We start from the raw sequence: 22,860 nt of genomic DNA, 5'->3' as shown, positions 1-22,860 counted from the left end.
GACTTTGGATTCTTTCTTTGGTTACAAAGAAGACCAAAACATACAGCCAGAAGAAATCCACAAAGTCAAAGAGCCTACAACAAAAGCCTCCAAGGAAAACATGAATTGGTCTCAGGCCATGGAAGAGCTCAAAAAGGATTTGGAAAAGCAAGTTAGAGAAGTAGAGGAAAAATTGGGAAGAGAAATGAGAAGGATGCGAGAAAACCATGAAAAACAAGTCAATGACTTGCTAAAGGAGACCCAAAAAAATACTGAAAAATATACTGAAGAGAACAACACCTTAAAAAATAGACTAACTCAAATGGCAAAAGAGCTCCAAAAAGCCAATGAGGAGAAGAATGCCTTGAAAGGCAGAATTAGTCAAATGGAAAAGGAGATCCAAAAGACCACTGAAGAAAATACTACTTTAAAAATTAGATTGGAGCAAGTGGAAGCTAGTGACTTGATGAGAAATCAAGATATTTTAAAACAGAACCAAAGGAATGAAAAAATGGAAGACAATATGAAATATCTCATTGGAAAAACCACTGACCTGGAAAATACATCCAGGAGACATAACTTAAAAATTATTGGACTATCTGAAAGCCATGATCAAAAAAAGAGCCTAGATAACATCTTTCAAGAAATTTTCAAGGAGAACTGCCCTGATATTCTAGAGCCATAGGGCAAAATGGAAATTGAAAGAATCCATCGATCGCCTCCTCAAATAGATCCCAAAAAGAAATCTCCCAGGAATATTGTCGCCAAATTCCAGAGCTCCCAGATCAAGGAGAAAATACTGCAAGCAGCCAGAAAGAAACAATTTGAGTATTGTGGAAACACAATCAAAATAACCCCAGATCTAGCAGCCTCTACATTAAGAGATCGAAGGGCTTGGAATACGATATTCCAGAGGTCAGTGGAGCTAGGCTTAAAACCAAGAATCACCTACCCAGCAAAACTGAGTATCATGCTCCAAGGCAAAATATGGATTTTCAATAAAATAGAGGACTTTCAAGCTTTCTCAGTGAAAAGACCAGAGTTGAATAGAAAATTTGACTTTCAAACACAAGAATCAAGAGAAGCACGAAAAGGTAATCAAGAAAAAGAACAAGAAAAAGTAATTGCAAGGGACTTATTAAAGTTGAACTGTTTTGTTTACATTCTTACATGGAAAGATGATGTGTATGATTCATGAGACCTCATTATTAGAGTAGCTGAAAGGAATATGCATATATATGTATATGTGTGTGTGTGTATGTATAAATATATACATATGTGTGTGTCTATGTATGTATATATGTAGGTATATATATTATATATATACATATATATGTATATGTATATATATATACATATACATATATATATAGACAGAGGGCACAGGGTGAGTTGAATATGAGGGGATGATATCTAAAAAAATAAAATCAAATTAAGGGATAAGAGAGGAATATATTGAGAGAGGGAGAAAGGGAGAGATAGAATGGGGTAAATTATCTTGCATAAAAGTGGCAAGAAAAAGCAGTTCTGTAGGAAGGGAAGAGGGGGCAGGTGAGGAAGAATGAGTAAATTTTGCTCTCATCGGATTTGACCTGAGGAGGGAATACCATAGAACTCAATTTGGTATCTTACCCCACAGGAAAGAAGGAGGAAGAAGATAAAAAAGGGAGGACGATAGAAGGGAGGGCAGACAGGGGGAGGAGGTAATCAAAAACAAACACTTTTGAAAAGGGACAGGGTCAAGGGAGAAAATTCAATAAAGGGGGATATGTTAGGAAAGAGCAAAACATAGTTAATCTTTCACAACATGAGTAATGTGGAAGTGTTTTACATAATTATATGCATGTGGCCTCTGTTGAATTGCTTGCCTTCTTAGGGAGGGTGGGCGGGGAGGGAAGACGGGACAGAATTTGGAATTCAAAGTTTTAAAAACAGATGTTCAAAAACAACAACAACAAAAAAAGTTTGTGCATGCAACTAGGAAATCAGATACACAGGCAACGGGGTGTAGAAATTTGTCCTGCCCTACAAGAGAAGAAGGGAAAGGGGGATGTGAGGGGAGTGGGGTGACAGGAGGGAGGGCTGACTGGGGAACAGGGCAACTAGAATATACACCATCTTGGAGTGGGCGGGAGGGTAGAAATGGGGAGAAAATTCGTAATTCAAACTCCTGTGAAAATCAATGCTGAAAACTAAATACATTAAATAAATTAAATTTAATTTAAAAAGAAGAAAAAGAAAACTCCTAGGAATATTGTCGCCAAATTCCAGAGCTCCCAGATCAAGGAGAAAATACTGCAAGCAGCCAGAAAGAAACAATTTGAGTATCGTGGAAACCAATCAGAATAACACAAGATCTAGCAGCTTCTACACTAAGGGATCAAAGGGCTTGGAATATGATATTCTGGAGGTCAATGTAGTTAGGATTAAAACCAAGAATCACCTACCCAGGCAAAAGTTAGTATCATGCTCCAAGGCAAAATATGAATTTTCAATAAAATAAAGGATTTTCAAGCTTTCTCAGTGAAAAGACCAGAGCTGAATAGAAAATTTGGTTTTCAAACACAAGAGTCAAGAGAATCATGAAAAGGTAAACAAGAAAGAGAAATCATAAGGGACTTACTAAAGTTGAACTGTTTTGCCTACATTCCTACATGGAAAGATGATGTGTATAATTCATGAGATCTCAGTTTTAGGGTAGCTAAAGGGAATACATACAGATATATAGATAGATAGATAGATTGATAGAGATATAGATATAGATATATAGATATAGATATATATAGACAGAGGGTGAGTTGAATATGAAGGGATGATATCTAAAACAATAAAATCAAATTAAGGGATGAGAGAGGGATATACCGAGAGAGGGAGAAAGGGAGAGATAGAATGGGGTAAATTATCTCACATAAAAGTGGCAAGAGAAAGCTGTTCATTGGAAGGGAAGAGGGTGCAGGTGAGGGGGAATGAGTGAATCTTGCTCTCATCAGATTTGACCTGAGGACAGAATAACATACGCATTCAATTGGGTATCTTACCCCACAGGAAAGAAGGAGGATGGAGATAAAAAAGGGAGATAATAGAAGGGAGGGCAGACAGGGGGAGGAGGTAATCAAAAGCAAACACTTTTGAAAAGGGACACGGTCAAGGGAGAAAATTGAATAAAGGGAGACAGGATAGGAGGGAGCAAAGTATAGTCTTTCACAACATGAGTATTGTGGAAGGGTTTTGCATAATGATATACATGTGGCCTATGTTGAATTGCTTGCCTTCTTAAGGAGGGTGGGTGAGGAGGAAAGAGGGGAGAGAATTTGGAACTCAAAGTTTTAAAAGCAGATGTTCGGAAAATAGTTTTTACATGCAACTAGGAAATAAGATATACAGGCAATGGGCCATAGAAATCTATCTTGCCCTACAAGAACGTAAGGGAAAAGGGGATGGGGGGCAGTGGGGTGACAGAAGGGAGGGCTGACTGGGGAAAGGGGCAATCAGAATATATACCATCTTGGAGTGGGGGAGGGTAGAAATGGGGAGAAAATTTGTAATTCAAACTCTTGTGGAAATGAACGCTGAAAACTAAAAATATTAAATAAATAAATTTTAAAAAACATACTCAATTATAATAATTTTTCATCACACTTAATAATGCTAAATAATGCTGGCACAAATGAATGGGGGATTTTAATTCACATATCTAGCCAAAGGGCCTATGTTATTATTTATTAAAGTTAGCATTTATTTCCTTATCCATCTGTATCACTAAGATAGAGATTTTTGATATTCAATCTGATATTCAGCCAGGTTGAGATTGACCATCTTTTTGGTTAAACCTACTCTGACACTCAGTATTGTTCATTGTATCTGAGTCTGGTCATACATAAAATTGGAACAGTAAAATTATGTAATAAGAAAGTTAAAGTGGAATGTGGCTATTCCTAATCTCATGAATAAACTTTCAGTGTCTAAAAAATTACAGCATTTCCTTCACACTGTCTTCTAGACATTGACATGCATAAAGCATGGACTGGGGGTCCATTCTGGGGTGGGCATTATCTTTGTTCCCTCCATCTATATATACCTATGCTTCTGGAATAGGTTTTTCACTTCATAGAGTGTGTGTATACATATATGTGCATGTGTATATACATTTATGTATATATGTTTACACATATATGCATATATTACATTGCATATTGCAGACAAGCTAAAATTTTGAATGCCTGGTGCCAAGGCGAAGGATTAGCTATCTTTTGTTTTGATAAAAATTACCTGGAAGACACATACACACACACAGTCAAAGTTGTTGAGGCAAATAAAACTCAGATGAAGCTACCCAAAGACTCATTAAATTCAATATTCTTATAAACAAATTATCCTTTAAAAATCATAATAGATCCCAATGGGATGTTGTGGGCTCAGCTGTCAGGGATAATAACACATGCAACTTTTGGAACATTGTCATTCATAGTATAACACCTCTGAGAGAAATCATCATGTCTTAGGGCTAAAAAGATAACCCTTTAAAAACCTGAGATAAGGCCATAAAACCCATGCCAAACTGTCACTCCTATAGATCACCATAAGTCTGCAACTTGTGTTTTATTTGTTATGTGGCTGCTCTTTGTCTTATCTGCTTTGATGTTCTTCAATCCTGTGTTCTCAGCCTGCTTCCTCTTTGCTTTATTGAATCACTACCCTACCTAACCTAATCTCAGTTACCAAAATCCAGTCCAGTGTCTACAGCCTAGGCCCTGGGACCTCTTCTGGTTTCTTCAGGCACCACTGAAATCTACAGTTACTAACCCCTGCTTAGCTCTGTTTAATCTTGACTGTCATGAAGATCCACCTCAAATTAAGATAAGAGTGAGCATGCTGTTCCAAAAAGAATACCGTATTTGAATTGAGGACCTACTCTACTTACCCTTTGTGTGACCTTAGGAAAGTCACTTCGCCTTTCTGGGCCTCGATTTCCTCATTTGTAAAATTAAGGCATTGGATAAAATAATCTCTAAATTCCTTTCCAATTCTAATTCCTGTCATCCTATAAAAACCATAGGAACAAGACTTTTTACTGATGACTTAATACATCATTTTACCAAAATTTACAGTCAGATCTTTTGAAATTCTGTATATTCCAGACTTCTTCCTAGTTGGAATTCTATTGCTCCATTCACCATAAATATCTAATTAATCAACTAAAGCTCAAAAAAGCCCATCAAACTCTTATTGGCAGAGTTGTTCCAGGCCTTGTCAAACAACATTACAAATAAAGTTCTGAAAGGGTAGACTCAGAATTTAGCATATCCCATTTTCAAGAGACAAACCCTTTATTTCATATATATATATATATATATGTATGTATATATATATATATATATATATATATATATATATATCCACGATGGATATGATTACAAAGCACTATACCAAACTACATTCAACAAAGTATAGTAATGGATCTCTGTCTACGATGTTTTATGAGGAGAAAGCAAGAATAACTATTTCACTTAATCACCATTACATTTCATACTATCTTGCTGGAAGAACAGTTAAGAATAAAAAAAACTTTGAAGTACTTGATGTCTCATAAGCCTTTGAGCAGTACTAAACTAGTATGACCCCTAAATTATTCATTCTCAATGACTAGCCCAATTGCTGACCAAGGTGCTGAACTAGAAATCTCAGGATTTTTTTATTGTTATTGTAACAGAGTGGTAGCACATCTTCACCTCTCCTGATGACAATGAAGACTAAGTTTACCAGTAAAGCCCAGCAAGCACACCCTGCTCCTTGCTATTTGTCTTTGACACAGTATCTGATGAAGGAACCATGATACAGGGGAAATAGCACTGGTTTTGTCACCAGAGCACCTGGGCTTAAAACTATTATCATTTGCAGTTTCCTCATCTGTAAATGATGGTTAGAATAGTTTATTTTTTCAGATCCCTTTTAGTTCTAGATTTTTTGATCTACCTTCCACCACCACCCCAACTTGCACACGCAGCACACACAACATGCACATGTACGCAGAGTATACGGAGAGATTTTTTCAAGGTGATAACTGTGAGAAAATTGAATGCAAACACATTTAAAGAATATTCTTATCAATAATTAGGAATAATCAGGTTTTGTAGCCTTCTGTCCAATGACTGCAAATTTGGACTCATTGACCTTTAGAGATGATCTTTCTTTTTTTACTAAGAAATAAATACTTGATTACAATTGTTTAGCCATTATAATTTTCACCCAATGCAAAAATAATTCCTGGCTAGAAAAACAGTGCTTCCTTTTTCCTCATCCCCTGAGCTGACCACCGGAAAAAATACCAAGGCAAGACCTGTAATTTCCAATATCTTCAGTTATGGACACCATTCCTTTATGACACTAGATTCACCTAAATAGTCCCAAAGCCTGAGAGCTGGAAAGGACTTTACAGATCTAGTTTTTGCTTTAAGACCTCCAGTGAAAGGGAATCCACTACTTCCTTGTACAGTCCATTCCACTTTCATATTTAACTTTTATGAAGCTTTAACTATTAGGAAGTTTTTCCTTATCCCGAGTTAAAATTTTCCTCCTTTCAACTTCCAGATATTGCTCCATTTGGTGCCAACCATTACTTATCTATTTCCTCTCTGAATACTTATAGTCAGTTATCATGTACCCATAAGTTTTCTTTTCTATGTGCTATAAATTCCCAGTTCTTCCCACCAAATACCATGTGAAATAAACTTGAGATTCTTCACCATTCAGCTTGCAGTTCTTTTCTCTCTAGCTTAGCAATAAACTTTCTAAAAACATGTCACACAGAACCATATTATTCCAAATATATGACTAAGGCAATATATGACTGTAATATCACCTCCAGAGTCCTGCCTTTCAATGTAGCCTAAAATTGCACTCCTTCTCAGTTACCATATGTTATGACTTATATCGAGCTTGCAGTCTGCTTAAGGTCCCACATCTTTTCCAGAAAATTTTTTTCAGTCATGCCTTACCCATTGTGTACTTATGAAGTAATGAAGTGTAAGGCTTTATCTCTATTGAATTTCATCTTACTAAATTAGATTTGACTCATTCAAAAATGTCAAAGCCTGTCAAGATGTATTTGAACTCTTACTCTGTTGTCTAGTGTTTTAATGATCTCCTAAATTTTTGTCATATGTAGATTTGATAAGCATGCCATCCGTGCCTTTATGTATCGATAAATGTTAAATAGCAAAGGGTCAACACAGGTCACTGGGGCACTTCACCGAAGACCTCCTTCCAAGCTCACATTGAATCAATAGCAACTATTATTTAGGTGTGGCCATTCAACCAACCAGGAACCTACCTTAGTAATAACATCTAACCATCTTCCAATACCTAAGGCTGTAGTTTACCTGGGCTTGGTGACTTGAACTCATCAAGGAAAGTTCTCTTTTTTATCTCCTTATTGTATCAACTACCTATTAAAACAAATTTTCTCTGCCCTTTGAAGTTTAAAAATCATTTTCCTTGACACAGAAAATAGGGGGTAGCAGAGAAGAAACGAACAGCTCTGCCTTCTGTTTTCAATCATTCTCTAATCATGTCCTAAGCAGCAGTCCTAAACATCTTTGACATTATTTTCTGCCGTTTTGTTTCTTCAAAAACCAGTCCCATTTGTGCTATCCTTCCACTTCCCTTGCCACTTTCAGATCATCCCAAGTTTTAGCAGTACTGGAATTCTTGCAGGACAGTGACATGTTTTTTTTTGACTAATCCTCCAATGCCTGCCTTTGCTTCCATCTTCTATATATGTCTTTTTAAAATTTAATTTGCTTGTGACTTCCTACTTTATTCACAGTGATCTCTCTAGAAAATTCCCTATTTTCTTCCTCATTGAATTATCCTTTTGCATCCTATTTGCTATGAATTTGTACTTTATGAAAAGTACAAAATTGTTCAGACAGTCTCTATCCTTATTTTACATTTTAAATATACAAATCATTGTGCTTTCTGGAAACAAAAAGGTAGCACATGAGAATAGACTTTGTTTTGATGGAGTTACTCTGAAAGCTATAATTATGATGATTAATACAGCCTGTGATGAAACTGCTCAACTTTGAGTAGTCTGGAATCTCTTAGGGATGGGATTACCTTGTCTGTTTTGAAAGAGTCTATACTTGGCATAAGGTTATAATAGAGTCTACAGGGATTTCAACCAGTCTGTGACCTCAACATATTCATTCTGATGAAGTTGCTAGTCACCCAAAGGAAAATTACCACAAATTAAAACAAAAACAGCTCGATTTGTAAGTGGGATCCATGATATTCGCAATTAAAGGTTCACTATGTCCCATTTGCTGGCCTAGAAATTGGGAGAAAATGGATGACTAGGTGCTCATTACTCTATTCTAAAACCCATTTAGAAAGTAGGATCAACAACTTGACTAGTGTATAAATTAATTCAATGCGAAGTTATACATGGTAGTTATATGAGATTCCATGCCATCTTGGGGAGGGAGAGGGGAGGGAAGGAAGAAAATCTGGATCTCAAAATTATGTAGAACTGTGTGTTGTAAACTAAAAACAAAAATTTAAAAAAAAAAGAAAAAAGGAAGTAGGATCAACAGAGAGAAAATGAATTGAGATCATTCTTCTTTCATAGAGACCCATCTTTGAAGCTAGAGGCACTTAATCTTTCTAGGTCTGTTGTCTCATCTATAAATGAGCTTATTGGACTAGATCATTTCTAAGGTCTCTTCTAACTTTATATCTATGATTGAGTACAGCCACACATATATCTCACCCTTCCTGTTTTAATGGAAATAGAAAGTTCCTTGCAAATACTTTAGCGACTATATGAAGAAAAGTATTTCTGTATTAATAGCTGATAATTGAGAGAAGACTGAGACTTTTATGCCTGATTTCCAAAGGTCTTTACTTCTTGAATCCTATTAATATAGAAAAATGTAACTCCTTTGTACATCTTATTTCTCCATTCATGGTTCTCACCTTATCCCTAGCTTCTTGTCTTCCCACCCTCTGCATAGCCCCATCGAGCAGCATGGTCCTGACAGTGGGAGAGTAAGTGATCCACAGTAAAGAATTTGGAATATTTTATCAGTGTAGTTTGGATTAGTAAACATGGATCTAGGCTATAGATATATATATAGCCTATATAGCCTAGCTGAGGATGTTAAAGAAAAATTGTAGACAATAGAAGGAAATCTATCAGTATCAAAGATGAACCCCTAAATCAAGGAACAATATAATAAACACATCAAAGTAGAATAATAATAATAACTCTAATACTAAAAGCTTGAGGTTTGCAAAACCTGTACCACACACACACACATACACATACACACACACACGAAATGTAATAATCTTCTTGAAAGCATTAATAAGAATCTATATATGAATTAACTGTCTACAGAAAATCTTCCTACAATGAAATTTAGAGAGCTTGTTGATTTAATTTATTAAGTACCTTTTAGGGGGCGGAGCCAAGATGGCAGCTGGTAAGCAGGGAATAATGTGAGCTCCGTACCGAGTCCCTCCAAAAACTTATAAAAAATGGCTCTGAACCAATTCTAGAATGGCAGAACCCACAAAACAGCAGAGGGAAGCAGGGCTCCAGCCCAGGACAGCCTGGATGGTCTCTGGGTGAGGTCTATCCCACACGGCGCTGGGAGCTTGGAGCTGGGAGCTGGGAACGGAGTGGAGCAGAGCCCAGCCTGAGCGGTGTGGACCAACAAGACCAGCAACCAGGCAGAGCATGCCCTAGTGCCCTGAATCAGTGAGCTGCAGCAGTTATGAGACTTCTCAACCCACAAACACCAAAGACTGCTGAGAAGGTTAGTGGGAAAAAGCTGCAGGAGTGGAAGGAGTTCGCGGTTGGGCTTCCAGCCCCGGGGGCAGAGGAGGTGAGGCAGCTACGGCTGTTGCTGCTTCCGGCTCCAGGACCACCTGGTGGGAGGAATTAAGTGGTGGATCAGAGCAGGGGTGCACAGCCTGCCGAAGATCTAAGCCCAGTTCGGGTTGGGGGGTTCTTGGGGAAGGAGCAGTGCTGGTGTGGCAGAGCTGGCACCTCCCCTCCAAACGTGGAACATAGAACTCTGTAGTCTACAAGCAGTCATACCCCACTGAAAAACTCAAAGGTCAAGTTAGTTGGTTGGGAATATGGCCAGGCAGTGAAAATGCACCGAGATTCAGTCTCAGACTTTGGATTCTTTCTTTGCTGACAAAGAAGACCAAAACATACAGACAGAAGAAATTAATAAAGTCAAAGAGCCTACAACAGAAACCTCCAAGAAAAACAGGAACTGGTCCCAGGCCATGGAAGAGCTCAAAAAGGATTTGGAAAAGCAAGTTAGAGAAGTAGAGGAAAAATTGGGAAGAGAAATGAGAAGGATGCGAGAAAACCATGAAAAACAAGTCAATGACTTGCTAAAGGAGACCCAAAAAAATACTGAAAAATACACTGAAGAAAACAACACCTTAAAAAACAGACTAACTCAAACGGCAAAAGAGCTCCAAAAAGCCAATGAGGAGAAGAATGCCTTGAAAGGCAGAATTAACCAAATGGAAAAGGAGATCCAAAAGACCACTGAAGAAAATACTACTTTAAAAATTAGATTGGAGCAAGTGGAAGCTAGTGACTTGATGAGAAATCAAGATATTTTAAAACAGAACCAAAGGAATGAAAAAATGGAAGACAATGTGAAATATCTCCTTGGAAAAACCACTGACCTGGAAAATAGATCCAGGAGAGAGAATTTAAAAATTATTGGACTACCTGAAAGCCATGATCAAAAAAAGAGCCTAGATAGCATCTTTCAAGAAATTATCAAGGAGAACTGCCCTGATATTCTAGAGCCACAGGGCAAAATAGAAATTGAAAGAATCCATCGATCGCCTCCTCAAATAGATCCCAAAAAGAAATCTCCCAGGAATATTGTCACCAAATTCCAGAGCTCCCAGATCAAGGAGAAAATACTGCAAGCAGCCAGAAAGAAACAATTTGAGTATTGTGGAAACCCAATCAGAATAACCCAAGATCTGGCAGCTTCTACATTAAGAGATCAAAGGGCTTGGAATGCGATATTCTGGAGGTCAATGGAGCTAGGATTAAAACCTAGAATCACCTACCCAGCAAAACTGAGTATCATGCTCCAAGGCAAAATATGGATTTTCAATAAAATAGAGGACTTTCAAGCTTTCTCATTGAAAAGACCAGAACTGAATAGAAAATTTGACTTTCAAACACAAGAATCAAGAGAAGCACGAAAAGGTAATCAAGAAAAAGAACAAGAAAAAGTAATTGCAAGGGACTTATTAAAGTTGAACTGTTTTGTTGACATTCCTACATGGAAAGATGATGAGTATGATTCATGAGACCTCAGTATTAGGGTAGCTGAAGGGAATATGCATACATATATGTTTATGTATATATATGGGTGAATGTGTATGTATGTATATATCTGTGTGTGTGTGTGTGTGTGTGTGTGTGTGTGTGTGTGTGTGTGTATGGAGAGAGAGAGAGAGAGAGAGAGAGAGAGAGAGAGAGAGCGGACACAGGGTAAGTTGAAGATGAAGGGAAGATATCTAAAAGAGAAAAAATCAAATTAAGGGATGAGAGAGGAACATACTGAGAGAGGGAGATAAGGAGAGATAGAATGGGGTGGATTATCTCGCATAAAGGAGGCAAGAGAAAGCAGTTCTGTGGGAGGAGGGGAGAGGGCGGATGAGGGGGGAATGAGTGAACATTGCTCTCATCAGATTTGGCCTAAGGAGGGAATACCATACATACTCAATGGGGAATCTTACCCCACAGGAAAGAAGAGGGAAGAAGATAAAAATAAATGGGGGGGATGATGGAGGGGAGGGCTGATGGGGGTGGAGGTAGTCAAAAACAAACACTTTTGAAAGGGGACAGGGTCAAGGGAGAAAATTCAATAAAGGGTGATGGGTTGGGAAGGAGCAAAATATAGTTAGTCTTTCACAACCTGAGTAGTGTGGAAGGGTTATACATAATGATACGCATGTGGCCTATGTTGAATTGCTTGACTTCTTAGGGAGGGTGGGTGGGAAGAGAAGAGGGGAGAGAATTTGGAACTCAAAGTTTTAAAAACAGATGTTCAAAAACAAACAAAAATGTTTTTGCATGCAACTAGAAAATAAGATACACAGACAATGGGGTGTAGAAATTTATCTTGCCCTACAAGAAAGGAAGGGAAAAGGGGATGGGAGGGGAGTGGGGTGACAGAGGGGAGTGCTGACTGGGGAACAGGGCAACCAGAGTATATGCCATCTTGGAGTGGGTGGGAGGGTAGAAATGGGGAGAAAATTTGTAATTCAAACTCTTGTGAAAATCAATGCTGAAAACTAAATATGTTAAATTTAAAAAAATTAAGTACCTTTTAGGTAAACAGCTCTGTGCTAAGTGCTGAGGAAGATAAATGCTTTTATAAATTCACATTTAATAAAGATATAAAATTCAACTTCCTTACCATATGACAGTCATCCTAAAATGCAACCAATGTAAAATAACCCCAAATCTTAGTAATAATAATGTATTATGAATCATGTAATAGGAATTTGCCAAAATGATGAAAAGTGATGTAATAGGTACTAATAGAGGGTGGTAGCAATATAGTCTTAAAAAGGAGGGTTAGAATAAGAATTGATTAGTGTTTTCCAGCAATATTCAGGACCTGCTTATAATGCAAATCTATCCCTTTTAGTGAAGAATTCTCCAGGCTAGATGAAAAGATTATTGAAGATCATATCTTTAGCTACAGTCTCATATGTACTAAGAAACATTTTCATTTTAGTTCCTGTCCAAAGAAACCAATGATTTGTGGAGATGAACAGTGATTTACTTATATTTATATTTTATATATTTATATATTATTTTATATAGTTATATTTTCCACTGTAAATTATTAAATTGTCATTCTGGCAAATTTCTCTTCTCACTTAAAAATCTAGGTAGGATAAACTATCTACCCAAGGCTGGATCACGTACTAGATCTAGAGCAGAGATCTAGGCACTAGAGCAGAGATGCAAGAAATAGCCTGTTTTATTCTTTATAAGGAAGCATGCAAGCTTTTCAACATGACTCCTTTTTCTTGTCAGTATTACACTCTTTTAGCAAAGTGAGGTGGCAAAGGATGTGGATGGTTGGCAGGGTGAACACAGCTAGGTCTTCTGTAGCAGGAGAGTGCAAAAGCAATTCTGTACACATGAGAGCTATTATAGCCAAGATACTTAAGATGTAGTGTGGTATAGTGGATAGAGTTGTTCTGTGAGCCAATAAGGACTGGGTTCAAGAATAGGGTCTAACACATACAAGTTGAATTACCCTGGGAAAATCACTAAAATCCAGGAAATTCTCTAAGACTTTCAGTTGAAGAGCAAGTGGAAATTTTTATTGGCAGATTTGCCTTCTCAGGAGTTTCCTATACAAAAGAAAATCACAGGTCTGATTTTTTAAAAAAGAAAGGTAATGCAAACAATTATAGTTTTAGTAGTCTGCACCTTCCAAAATTGTGCAAACATAATCGAATAAAAATGAGGAAGATTCAAATAGGGCTATGCTTACAGTGTGATCATAATGACTATGGCAGTCTTGGGTTTCTGGAGATCTGTTTTGTGTGTATGTTATGGTACCTGGCTCATATACTGTCCCTTGGGGAAGGCAGCTTAAAGAAAAGTTACATGGGGGCAGCTAGGTGGCACAGTGAGTAGAGCACTGGTCCTGGAATCAGGAGGACCTGAGTTCAAATATGGCCTCTGACACTTGACACATTTACTAGCTGTGTGACCTTGGGCAAGTCACTTAATCCCAATTGCCCTGCCTTCCCCCCTCAAAAAAAAAAAAAGGTTACATGACTCCTATCAACCACTTCTCAAAATCATATTTTTAAATGCATAACATAAAATATATAGGATCACAAGGAAAAAACAATTATATCAAAATATTAAAAGAACAAATTTGTAGATTCTAGGCTGAGAACCTATTTAATGCGTCCTTCATGTCACTGTACGAGAAGTATAGAAACAAAAAGAATCACATGGAGGTATTTGTGATGACTTTCCATTTTCAGATACAGCCTGAGTAGTATTTATTCCTATTAGGAAATGCTCAATAGAGACTTCAAGAAGCTATGCTATTTACCATAGTTTCCATTTATTTTAAACAAAAGCCAGTTAGCATTTGACTAGCTCACAACTGAATTTATTTTAGATTTGACCAAACTTCATGGCATGATCCAGGATTTCATGGTAATCTGGACGGTCAATGGAGACAATGTCTACATGTATGACACAGAACTACTTAGAGAACCATTCCAATTAAAACCTTCAGCTGAACACATTAGTTGGATCTTCCTATGTGGAAATATCATGAAGAGTGCCTGATCTTTCAAGATATACACGGGCTTAACCAAGTCACCCTTAATAATTTCATCTAATATCCCACCTTTATGCAATTTTGATATATACCTGGTGAATGAATCTCCTTTTCATATGACAAAATCTTTTACAGAGGGATCTAAAAGGAAGGGAATTGCTAAAAATCAACTTATAAAATGTAAATTTTGAGGAAGAAAAGATACAGAAAAACCAAATTTATTTAATAACTAAGGATAATAAGAAGTACAAAGTTTATCTTACTTTTTAGGCAATGGTGAAAACAGGGATAGGGCAGAAATAATGGCAGTAACATGTTATCCAAATTATGTATGAATTCTTATATGATGATATAGTGGGTATTTGTGTTGGGGAGGGTGGGGATTACCTTCATTTATTATGAGGTAATGTAAAAGAAAATGATGCATTTATAATATTTTCAGGTTATTTTATTGTCTTTAATGAACTGCTTGACATGTTACAAATCTTCAGAGTTACCATTTTACTGTCAATACCATATTATTTATAATAAATACACTGAAATGTGAAAAGACACCTCTGATAAAAATACAAAAGATAGAAACACTTAGAAAGTAGGATGCATAACATCAATACTAGGTCCGAAATGGAAGGACAGTGAAACCTTTTTTATAACACTGGTATGGATGAACAGAGATAACTGTAAACCGAACCATGTTATATCAGGCTTTTACTATATGATACAATTATGATTTAGGGAACATTATTTGACCCATGGCATGTACCAATCTATGTAATAATGAGCCATATTGTAAGAGGGTTATATCACACACAATGATTTGAAAATGATTGCCAAAGCAAGGAACTGTTTTTTTCTGAGAATTTGGTGAGCTTCGTGCTTCATTGTGCATTAAAAAAGGGCCTAATCCCCCATTCAACTTCAAAAATGTTGTAAAAATATATTTTATAAAGGCTCAGGATCATAATATGTATCAAAACAATACATATTACTGTGCTTATTAAATGAATCCATCAGTCAATTGAGGGATAGTTTTACTTTTTAAAGATATATCCGAAGTATGTACAAAGGTTCCATAAACATCAATAATTTGTGACCAAAATTCATTAGTTTTACATTTGCAAAAATCCCTGGAGATTTTCAATTTAAAAATTTAAGAAAGTTATAAGTATCACATATGGGATTGGTTTTTTGTCATTTGGAGTAAGAAAGGGTAGATGGCTTCAGGCTTGATTTTTTTGTTATTTGTTTTTTAACAGATAAGTATGGATTGCTCTCAAATGAGAAATTACAAAGTTTTGATCAATAAAAGGAATAAACTGCCAAGATCTTTAGAAATGATTAATTGCCAATATTCAAACCCAGACCAGAATGTGCAGGGTACAAAAAAAAGATACAAATGTATCTCCAAAACAGATAGTCTTTCAAGAAAAGCCCTTGAGGTAATTCTCCTCATTGCCCTTACAAACAAATGAACAATCTGAGTGATTGTCTGCCTGGTATGATCCTTTAAAGAAACTCAGATCCTGAGTTGAGTTCACCCAGACAGCCTGTTGATACTTTCAGTCAACATTCTGTTGCTAAAAATGGGATAGTAGGCTTTTTGGCTGAAAAAAGGAAAAATACTTCTGCTCAAATGATTGAAAAGGTGCTATTTTTTCTGTATAATTTTTAACTTCATTCCAACATGAACAATCTGTCAACATTTATTAGATCAGAAAAAATAAGCACAGGAATAATTTAAAAAGAGAGTTAAATATTACCTACATGGAAAATTCACTGTTCCAACATGAAACATTAGATTTTGTCTTTTTAAAAATTAGCTTAAAAAAAGAAAGAAACTTTCCAGTTGAGTGATGATATTTTGGCTAACAGAAAAAAAAATGTGCACTTTTAAGATTTTGCTATGTTCTTCTGATTAAATGTATCCATATTAAAGGCACTTCAGCATAGTATTAACTCCTTGACCTTCTCCATGGCATAACCATTAAGCCACTTCAATGTATTTCCCAAATGGGTGACAAATGATGAACATTCACTAACTGTGGATCTTAGTCCACTCCAAAAGTTAAGCTTAAAGATTATCCAAGGCAATTACCTCTAGAATTGGTTGGAACAATTAACATCTATGATAAAAACAGATATCAAACATCTGCCAAGAGCTTTAAGATATTCAGGCAAATACATCAAAATTAAAGATATTCAGGCAAATACATCAAAATAAAATTATCAGAAAGTTGTTTCACAAGTGTGTATGTATGTGGAACTATGTCATTCTGGAACATGTTAATGTTACCCATTTCATTTAAATCTATAATTTTAACAGTCCTTATCCATTCTGCCATACTCTTTTATTTTGTTGGTTAGAAGAAAAGGAATTCCAAATATTTTATTTTCTCAGAGAATGAATAAAGAAAGAATTCAGTTTATGGTACTTGACACATATCATCTCATTTTATGATGGTTGATAACTGAATTAAAAGATAGCTTGGGCTAGTTATAAATCAATTTGTTCTATCACACTGAAGGATAAATCCTTTCAAATAATGGAAGGCATATATATTGATATGTTACTTCTAAAATGGTAATTTCAGTTTTTGAAAAATGTATTTTGGATTTTTGATGATTCAGGGTAAAAATTCCTCTACCTTTATGAAATTTGTATTTTCCTCTGAGCATCTTTGATGAATATCAACTAAAATTTTTGAATAGATAACTAGTATTTTGAAGATTTTTTTAGAGCATATGGAAAACTGCATTATTTTTCTGCCAGCCAAGATACAATATCCTACTCTGAGAATACTAGCTTTTCCACAATATTTCAAAACGTTATTTTCTTCTTTTAAAGGTAATTTTAAGTTAAATTTATGGTGTTCATGAAAAGTTTTTCATTTATTGAGACTATAACTTGATGACCTCACTATGGCTGAGTTCAAAGGAACTTAAATAATACATTCTTTCAGAAACTGATTTTAGCACTGATAAACAAACATACTAAAAGAAAAGAAAATTTGAAACTGCTTGGGTTGGATGAAAAGAAAATTCCTTGACATTTTCCTCTATTCACTCATCAAGAGAAAAAGAGAAAAAAATCATAATTATTATTTTCAATTATCAGAATACAGGGCCTTTTCCTCTCTAAGCAAATTCTACCAAGTAACCACTGGCCCAACTTAGGTGAGTTAGGGTTGGGATTATTTTGAGGAATAATACACTATACATGCTGTTAATCACACTAATGAAAAATCCTGTTTCACTTTTAAACTCTAGAATAATATCAGTCCAAAACATCTATCAAGTTATTTTAAAGCATAAGCAGAGAACAAGGTGATAAGACTGTGGGCATCTCACAAGAAAGCTATGACTGCAGAAGAGACTATTTTAAAATGTCATTCCAGGCAAGGGCAACATTTTGGGAATCACTTTAGGAGCACACATTTGTTAGCCTCAGCAAAATTACTGTGATACAAATATGTTGAGGCTATTTCGTAATTTGAACTTCCTCAAATTCATCACTAACAAAAGAGGAAAACAATTAGAAAGTAAAACACATTGCACAAAGCTTTCCTCAGTGGTTTTCTCTGAGTAGCAAATTAATATTGTACACTTTTCATCTGTTACTCCTTTGAAGTCAAAGCTACAGTTCTTACCTCAAACTATACCTGTTCCTAAGAAATAGCTCAGCTGCTCTTTACAGAATTCACATTTCGTTTTACAAGACTTAAGACAGCTCAGGAGCTGTCAGGGAAAGCAAGCATCTTAATGGGTTAGTTTATGGGAATAAGTGGCCTTTCCTCTCTCTTCTTCCAGATATTAGTTTTACTATCTTTTTTAGCCAATGGGGTTCTGACTCTTTTTTTAGTAGGGGACATATTGGCTTCTAAATCTTCAGCTGTGCTTTTTCTTCTTGGTGACTCTTCCACAGGCTGTTCCATGATCGTCCCACTCCCTCCATCCAGAATGTGCCTTAAAGCTGGATCCTCAGGGGAACAAACAGTGGTTCCACTTTCACTGCTGCTGAGATCTAAATCTTCTAAATAGAGTATCTTAGGTTGATGCATGCTTTTAATGAATGTTTTCTCCCTCTCAAGTTTTCGATTGGAGTGATGCTCATTCATGTCCACTCCAGAGTCCAGACTGGTGTCATTACTTTGGGTTCTTCGCCCCTTTTTCAGATCTATAAAGGAATGCCTTACTTGAGCAATTGGCTTTCCATCCAGAGAAACAAACCAGGCTCTGGGATGTGGTGAGGGCTTTCCTTTGGACAGCTCTAATAATGTCTGCTCTGAAATGCCCTGAAGTTCAGATGAAAATGGAGTCATTACGACAGCTTCATTCAGTGTCCCTGGAACAGAGACTGATTCTAATAAGCTATTAGAATACCGACTCCAGTCTGAAGTTTGGGATGGTAAGCTTTGTTGAACTTCAGGTGTAATTTTCTCTTCTCTTGTGGTAGGGGGCTGCAAATGAGAATGTACTGGCATTTTAGGTAATGTTTGGGTGTAGTTTTCTCGGTTTACTGGCTCCATCAGTTGGCCATAGACTACCTGTCCCTTTCTGGGCAAAGTAGCTGACTTAGCAGAATGCAACTGTTCTGGTGAGTGAAAAAGGTCAGATGTTTGAAGGATGGCAATTGGCTGGCTGTAGATATGCATCAGTTGTTCTGGTATATGAGAAAGTCCATACATTTCTTCATTTACTGAAAGATACCTGTTTTGGTCTTGAGTATCACCTGTAGATGGAAAGACATTGCTATTACTGTGTTTTGGTTGCACTGTCTGTCTGGATACAGCATTGTGTTCTAATGACTGGCTTGAATTTCTTGAATGACTTTTCTGATTGGCTGACAGAAAGGAAACTTCTTCATTGTAGATTTTAAAACTGTCCCGAGTTTTCACTGTAGAGACTCTGTCTTCAGGTTCTGACTTTGTAGAATCCTTTTTGCGAGGACTATATGGGGAATTCTTAGAGTGATACAACTGTAACCTGTCTTCAGCTTTTAATGAACCCTTCACAGAACTTATATGGTTTATATGACTTGTTGATGTGGTCTGGTCCTTCTTAAGTACCTCAAGTCTAGTGGCATTTCTTTCCCTTTTTTGTGATCCACCACATTTATCTCTATTTTGAAAGAAAACACAAATAATTGTTTAGAAGTTATCAAGCAAAATCTCTGCTATTTAAATAAGAATCTTTAAAATAATATTTATTTTAAAAATTGAGGCATATTTGGAATCTATCCATTTTATATTAGAAAATCATACATTAAAAAATCAACGTATTCATTGTATTTCTGGTTTTGCCAAAGGTCCACATTTACTAACATACCAAACATGCTAAAAGCAAAATGAGCAATCTGCAAAGAACTATTCAAAATAATGGTTTTTCCTGCTTGTTTATTTCAATACTCACACACATTAATCAAATTTATTCTTACCTGCAATAACAAAGAAGAACGACAAAAAAGCCAATGAGAATGACGACTGTACCTCCCAATATGGCTGTCAGAAATACCGTGTGGTAGGCAGTGATATCCTTGGAGACTTCACTTACAAGTGAACCTAAAACATTCAATACAAATATACTCATGCAAAAATGATTTTAACAACAAATAACTCATTTAGTACCAATTTCTCAAGTAGACCATCTCCTATGACCTGAAACATTTCTGATATAAAGTTTCTCGTCTAATCTTTCTACTTAATCTTTCGCTATCTTCACTTCTTCCCTGTTGTTAAGAAATAACAAAACAGCACACTGACATGCCTGTGTCAGTGTAGGAATTGCATTAAGGTTATATTTAATATGTATTCACTGAGTCAGACCATAGCAGGAATGTTCTATCTACCCACTGCCCTGATGTATGCCGTCTTCACAGAGAGCTATAAATGACCTGTCTTGCAAGGATCTTATGAAAAGAAACAAAGATGATACGAATTGCTTTGCTTTTCAAGCCAACTGATCAGGTATGGTCTAGTCACTATAGGTACTCAGATAAGGTTAAAAATGGTTACTCAGAGAAGTAAATCTCAAATGCTAACCAAGTTTGAGAGGGTCGACATCATCACCTCACCAGTCAATAAGTATTTATTTATTAAGCATCTACTATTTGCCAAGCATTATGCTAAGTGCTAAAGAAATAATATACCTTAGGAGGGAGATTCTTTATAGAGGAAGAGGGAAAGGAGCAAGCATTTATTAAGCACCTACTATTTGTCAAGCACTGTGCTAAGTGCTTTACAAATATCATCACATTTTATCCTCATAACAACCTGGTAGCTAGATGCTATTATGATTCCCATTTTACAAATCAGGAAGCTGAGGCAGGCAAAGGTTAAGTGACTTGCCCAGAGTCACACAGGTAGTAAGTGTCTGAGACCGAACTGAAACTCAGGTCTTCCTGACTCTATCCACTATACTGCCTAGCTATCACCAATTATCCAAACCAAGGTAAAGACACATAAACTCCTCTATACTTCAAATGCTTATCTAGGTCAAGTGCTACAGAAGAATGGATTTGTTTATGATTAAGCAAATTCAGGGGTGGGAGAGGGAGGAAATATGACTCTTGTAAGGTACACACCACATGGCCTCTCCTATGCCAGTGTTCATAATTACAAAATTAATGTAGTGACTCAATATTTTCCATAACATCAAGTCTAACTCCCTCCATATGATCCCTAGCACATTTAAGGAAGTGATGAAGATGAAGATCTACCCAAAATCTGGGCTAGGAAAACACTGGTCAGAAACTGCTTGCATGATGAAGGGGAAAGTAGGCAAAATGTAGGGAATGAACATAGAAAGGATAGAAGTAATTAAGTAGAAAAATGAAAATACATTTTATGTTCATTTTATGCTCATACCAGTCAGCTCCAATCTAATGAGAGAGAAAATAGGTCTCAATACTTACTAAATTTACTTATTTAAAAGACCACCTACTCTTGAAACCTATTTTAACCTAGTTTATTATGTTTAACACTTATTTTCAGTTTCAGGAAAATTTCTAATTCTGGTAAAAGACAGAATTTAAGGCAACTGACTTTTAAACTATTAGTATAAATACAACTAAAGCGATGTTGAACACATGAGCACTTATACCAATACTGGACTGATTTTTATTAATTCAGTTATTGGTTTGAATGTTAAAAGTAAATGCATCACAACATATACTCTTAGAACTAGAAGGGACTTTAGATATCATCTAATGAAAAACCCTCACTTCACAAAGAGGTGAAAGGCCATGAAAACACTGGTAAATTTCTCAAGTTTATACACCTGATTAGTAGCTGAGCCAAGGCCAGAGTCCAGCTTTCCTTACTCCTTCAAGTTCTTTTCACTAGATTATGCTGAATGTAGAAGGAAAGTAGAATAGAATAGTGGAGAAAAGCCCCAATTTGAGAGTCAGCATTTACATCCAGGCTGACACCTACCAGATGTACAATATTGGGCCAATCAGGTCACCCCTCTGGTCCTCTATGTCCTGCCAACAGTAAAATGAAGGCACTGGACTTGCTAATTTCTAAGTTCTCTTACAAGTCTCAATCCTATGGGGGCAGATTAAGTATCCTCTTACTACTACTGATTTGCACATAGTGGGCATCTGACAAATGTTTATTGAATTGCTTAACAGAAATGATTTTTCAAATGACAAGCAAGTTAACATGAATTAAAAGGAAATGTTTTGCTTTTATTCATAGTGCTTAAACTCCCACAAAATCATCCCACAAGGGATAAGCTGAAAACTACATTTAAAAATGAATACTAAAATAGAACTTTCACCTACTTCAGAATAATATAATAATAATCTTCTATAATTCATAACCTCATCTTCTTTAAACTGACTATTTTAAATCTGTTTTTAGTTAGTGTCATATTTGTCTACAAGCCTTGACTATTTCTCATGGTACTTGTATTAAAAATTAAATGTCTCGGACCTGGACTAGTAATGATATCAAATGAAATATTAATTGCTCTTTTCATCAATATTTCATTACACTGGCAAATTAGGATTTGTGTATGGCCAGACAGCTGGGAAGACTTCATGTTGTTTTGCATAAATAAATACAAAAGAGAACCACCTTCTGGGTTTGGATTAAATAGCTTTTTTAAAATTCTGACTTCAAATGATGAAAAGAAAGAATATCCCTTTTGATTGCATTAGGTTAATGGACAAATCTCAACAATTAGGCTGATAACTGTTGACTTCACAAAAAAATGTTTTTGCTTTTTGTGTTTTTTTTTTAGTAGCAATTATGTCTTAGTTGTAATAAGCTGAATCTTTTATCTTGGTGCTTTTTCTTCTCTTTCCTTTTTATTGGAAACAATGTCAATATACAGTAAGAGTAAAAATAAAATAGAATTTTTATTTTTTAAAAAGTTGTAGAAGGCCCAAGGAAAGCCCTCTACATAATTGATTACAAAATAATTATTTGGTATAATGCTTTAGAGATAAATAAAAAAATCTTACGATTTTTTCTAACCTTAGCAATTTTTAAATTTG

At 36.0% G+C, this 22,860-nt stretch overlaps 1 protein-coding gene across 1 annotated transcript in view; it reads right to left on the bottom strand.

The window, feature by feature from the left end:
• Positions 1-14,790: 14,790 nt before the first annotated feature.
• FAM171B (family with sequence similarity 171 member B) overlaps positions 14,791-22,860 on the bottom strand; it is an 81,805-nt gene continuing 73,735 nt past the window's right edge. The window contains exons 7-8 of the mRNA XM_036746936.1: positions 19,795-19,918; positions 14,791-19,478 (exon numbers count right to left, since the gene is read on the bottom strand). Coding sequence (XP_036602831.1) covers positions 18,125-19,478; positions 19,795-19,918 — 1,478 coding nt within the window. The 3' untranslated portion in view covers positions 14,791-18,124. The remainder of the gene's footprint in view (positions 19,479-19,794; positions 19,919-22,860) is intronic.

This window comes from Trichosurus vulpecula, chromosome 2 (genome assembly GCF_011100635.1).
Source record: "Trichosurus vulpecula isolate mTriVul1 chromosome 2, mTriVul1.pri, whole genome shotgun sequence".
Taxonomy (NCBI): domain Eukaryota; kingdom Metazoa; phylum Chordata; class Mammalia; order Diprotodontia; family Phalangeridae; genus Trichosurus; species Trichosurus vulpecula.
The sequence above is the reverse complement of the archived record's forward strand: the minus strand, read 5'-3'. Positions and strand labels throughout refer to the sequence as shown.